Raw genomic sequence first — 3,683 nt, 5'->3', positions numbered from 1 at the left:
GCTCAACCAAATAACGGTTAAAGATAAACATTCCCTTCCTCTTATTCATTCTGTCTTTGACTCTGTCCAGGGTGCCAACATTTTCTCCAAGTTGGACCTTCGCAATGCTTACCATCTCGTTAGTGTCCGAGAGGGTGACGAATGGAAAACCGCCTTTAATACCCCCCTCGGACATTGTGAGTATCTTGTCATGCCCTTCGGCCTCACCAACGCCCCTGCCGCGTTTCAGCGTCTAGTCAATGACGTCCTGCGCCATTTCCTCAATCGCTTTGTTTTCATCTACTTGGATGATATTCTCGTTTACACCAGCAACCCCGCCGAACATCGCCACCATGTTTGTTTAGTCCTCGAACGTTTGTTGGAAAACAAACTTTTCGTTAAGGCCGAAAAATGCGAGTTTCATGTAGATTCTGTCTCTTTTTGGGCTACATCCTAGAGGCTGGCAAAATCAGACCCGACCCCTCTAAACTCCAGGCCGTTTCTGAATGGGAGATTCCCGTGTCACGTAAAAAGCTTCATCAGTTTTTGGGTTTCGCAAACTTTTATAGAAGGTTCATAAGGAACTACAGCAGCATCGCTGCTCCCCTCACTCAGCTCACCTCCGTTAAAATGCCTTACGTTTGGAACCCCGCAGCAGACTCTGCCTTCCAGAAACTCAAAGAACTGTTCACATCTCCCCCCATCCTCATACAACCGGATGCTCACAAGCAGTTCATTGTTGAGGTTCATGCCTCTGATTCATGGGTGGGAGCCGTGCTCTCCCAGCGTGAATCTCCATCCAGCAATCTCAAACCCTGTGCTTATTTCTCCAGGAAACTCAGTCCCGCGGAACGGAACTATGACGTCGGCAACAGATAATTATTGGCCATAAAGCTGGCTTTGGAGGACGCCCTGTCACGAAAATATAACACCACGGAGGGAACCTCAACGCCTTCCACCGACTTCTTTTTTTGTGGGCAACCTCACGTGGGATATCGAGACGAGGGTGCAACAGGCCCAAGGTGAGAAACCAGCCACCATTAATTGTCCACCAAGAACTTTGTTCGTTCCCGATAATCTCAGGTCTGACGTCATCACCTGGGTTCATTCATCAAAAATCGCCTGCCATGGTGGGGTTCACCTTACACTCATGCTTCTCAAACGACGCTTCTATTGGCCCTCCATGGAGGACGACATACATGCTTAAGTCGCAGCCTGTACCATCTGTGCTAGAGCTAAGTCCTCCAACTCACCGCCTGCTGGTCATCTGCATCCGCTTTCCACTCCCGGTCGACCCTGGTCCCACATAGCTGTTGATTTTGTCACTGGACTGCCTCCTTCTCAGGGTTTCACTGTCATCTTCACAGTCGTTGACCACTTTTCTAAAGCAGCTCACTTCATCCCCCTCGCTCAACTGCCCACAGCCACCAAAAGAGCCAACATACTGGTTAATCATTTTTTCTGGCATCATGGAATACCTACCGACATCATGTCTGACCGTGGGCCACAATTTATATTGCAGGTCTGGAAGGCCTTCTGCTCCGCCCTCGGAGCCTCCATCAGCCTCACGCCGGGTTATCACCCCCAATCCAACGGCCAGGCCAAAAGGGCCAATCAGGAGCTGGAGGCCGCTCTGCGCTGTTTGGTGGCCCAAAACCAGGGTGACTTGTCGGACTATCTCATCTGGATTGAATACGCCCATAACAATCACCCATCTGCTGCTACGGGTATGTCACCTTTTGAAGCCTCTTTAGGATACTCACCACCCTTGTTTCCTTCTCAGGAGCTCGATCTGGCAGTGCCCTCTGTCCAACTCCATCTTCAGTGGTGCCAGGGTGTTTGGCGGCAGGCTAGGGCGGCTCTCCTCCGCACCAAGGAGAGCAACTGTCAGATCGCCAACCGTCACAGGATGGTGAGTCCCTCCTATCAACCTGGTCAACAGGTGTGGCTTTCCTCAAAGAACATTCCCCTCCAGGCCACTTCCCGTAAGTTGGTTCCTCGCTACATTGGACCCTATATCATTCAGCAAGTTATTAACCCCACCTGTGTCCGCCTCAAGTTGCCAGCCGCCCTCAAAGTGCATCCTTCCTTTCATGTTTCCCAAGTCAAGCCTGTCCGCCAAAGCTCCCTTTGCCCGCCTTCCGCTTCCCCACCACCCTCCCGGCTCATTGATGGGGCCCTGGCCTTTACGGTCAGTCGGGTTTTGAATGTGCGGCGCAGGGGCCAGTATCTGGTCGATTGGGAGGGTTCCGGCACGGAGAAGCGGTCGTGGATCTCCCGCTCCCTGATACTGGACCGCTCTCTCATTGATGACTTTTTTCTCGCCCATCCTGATCGTCGCCCTGGACCACCTGGAGGCAGTCGTTGTGGGGGGGGGGTACTGTTACGGTGCCTCTGGCAGACTCCTCCCCCTCATCAGCTACACCTGGTACCTCCAGCTGCGCCTCCTCGTCAGCCTGCAGACTCTTAAGGAGACCACGGACCTGTAATCGAAGCTAGTTCGTTGTACTCCTACGGTGCATCTCCTGGCCTCACCTAGATTCTCGTTCATGCCTTTTTGCCCTCGACTAATTATCTTGTCTTTGTGCCACTCCAGGATCTCGCCCTCACGAGGTACTCCTCTGGTTGCTGTCCACTTCTCGCTCGTCTCGCGCCATCGCCCCTCTGGCTTCCATCACGGATCACACGGTTGTCGCCGCCAAGACCCTCCAACCACCACCTCCGGCCTTCACAGAAGAACCTGGGAATCAATACTATTCCTGCTGTCAAATTAAACCTATTTCTACTTACCTCAGTGCCTATCGAGTCTCCTTCTGGGTTCCAGCACTTGGGTCTGCTAAGCCAGCTAATCAAGACAGGGATGCCACTTCAAAGGGAAATTTTTTTTCTGTGTGTCAACACAAAAGCGACAACTACTCTATGTGTGGTCTGGTATAAATAAACTTCTGTGCATTTTCTTGTTGTAATTATACATTACATACAAAGAACATCTTAGGGAGGTGTTCGGGGTCACTGTGGTACCTCCTGCACTACAAATTCCAGATCAGACTCTGGTCAAGAGTTAACATCAATCTTTAAAAAAATTTGGATGTTTGTTTTCGTGGGCAAATCACAGACACTCTACCGAGATCAGCTTTAGTTTGGTGTCATGACATGACATCTTCCAATAAGGAACGAAAGACAGTGCCTGAGAGATCAAGGTGTCTTACTTCCACTTACGAAAATTAGCTCACAAAAAAAAAACTCAATTCATTTAACAAAAATTGGTCTTTAGTGTAATATATAATTATCTATATGAACAACGTTTACTCTGAAAGGCTTAGAGTAGCATAAACCAGGCCCTTCTAGGTCATTTCGATTTTTACCGGCTTTCTTCTTCATAAGAAAACAGAAACTAAGTTTCTACATCAAAGTCTGCAGTGATGAACTGTGAGTGTTTGAACCTTCATGTAGCTGTTTAGTGGTTGATGTGGATCATCTGCTCATGTGAATCCTCCCACAGTGTTTCATTAGCAGCTGTAACCACAGAGACTCTGATCAAACAGGAATGAACAGAATCCATCTGATATGAAGCTGTGCTCTGAAAACCACTTCCCTCCTCTTTGAAGAGTAGTCCCATATCTGTCTTCAGGTTTTTGTACAGCCTCTTCTACACTTTGGATCACTGTGTGTCTATAGCACAGTAGTAGAGAGCTGTGTCTGCC

At 49.4% G+C, this 3,683-nt stretch overlaps 1 protein-coding gene across 1 annotated transcript; it reads left to right on the top strand.

Moving 5' to 3' along the window:
* Positions 1-916: 916 nt before the first annotated feature.
* Positions 917-2,768, top strand: LOC110016957 (uncharacterized). Its single transcript, XM_020711373.3, has 3 exons — positions 917-1,001; positions 1,502-2,495; positions 2,576-2,768. The coding sequence occupies exon 2, from the start codon at positions 1,709-1,711 to the stop codon at positions 2,447-2,449; it is 741 nt and encodes a 246-aa protein (XP_020567032.1). The 5' UTR covers positions 917-1,001; positions 1,502-1,708; the 3' UTR covers positions 2,450-2,495; positions 2,576-2,768.
* Positions 2,769-3,683: the final 915 nt, after the last annotated feature.

Source organism: Oryzias latipes, chromosome 17, assembly GCF_053564925.1.
Source record: "Oryzias latipes strain Hd-rR chromosome 17, Olatipes_Hd-rR_3.1".
NCBI classification, from domain to species: domain Eukaryota; kingdom Metazoa; phylum Chordata; class Actinopteri; order Beloniformes; family Adrianichthyidae; genus Oryzias; species Oryzias latipes.
Note: the sequence above shows the minus strand (reverse complement) of the source record. Positions and strands in the feature narration are given on the sequence as shown.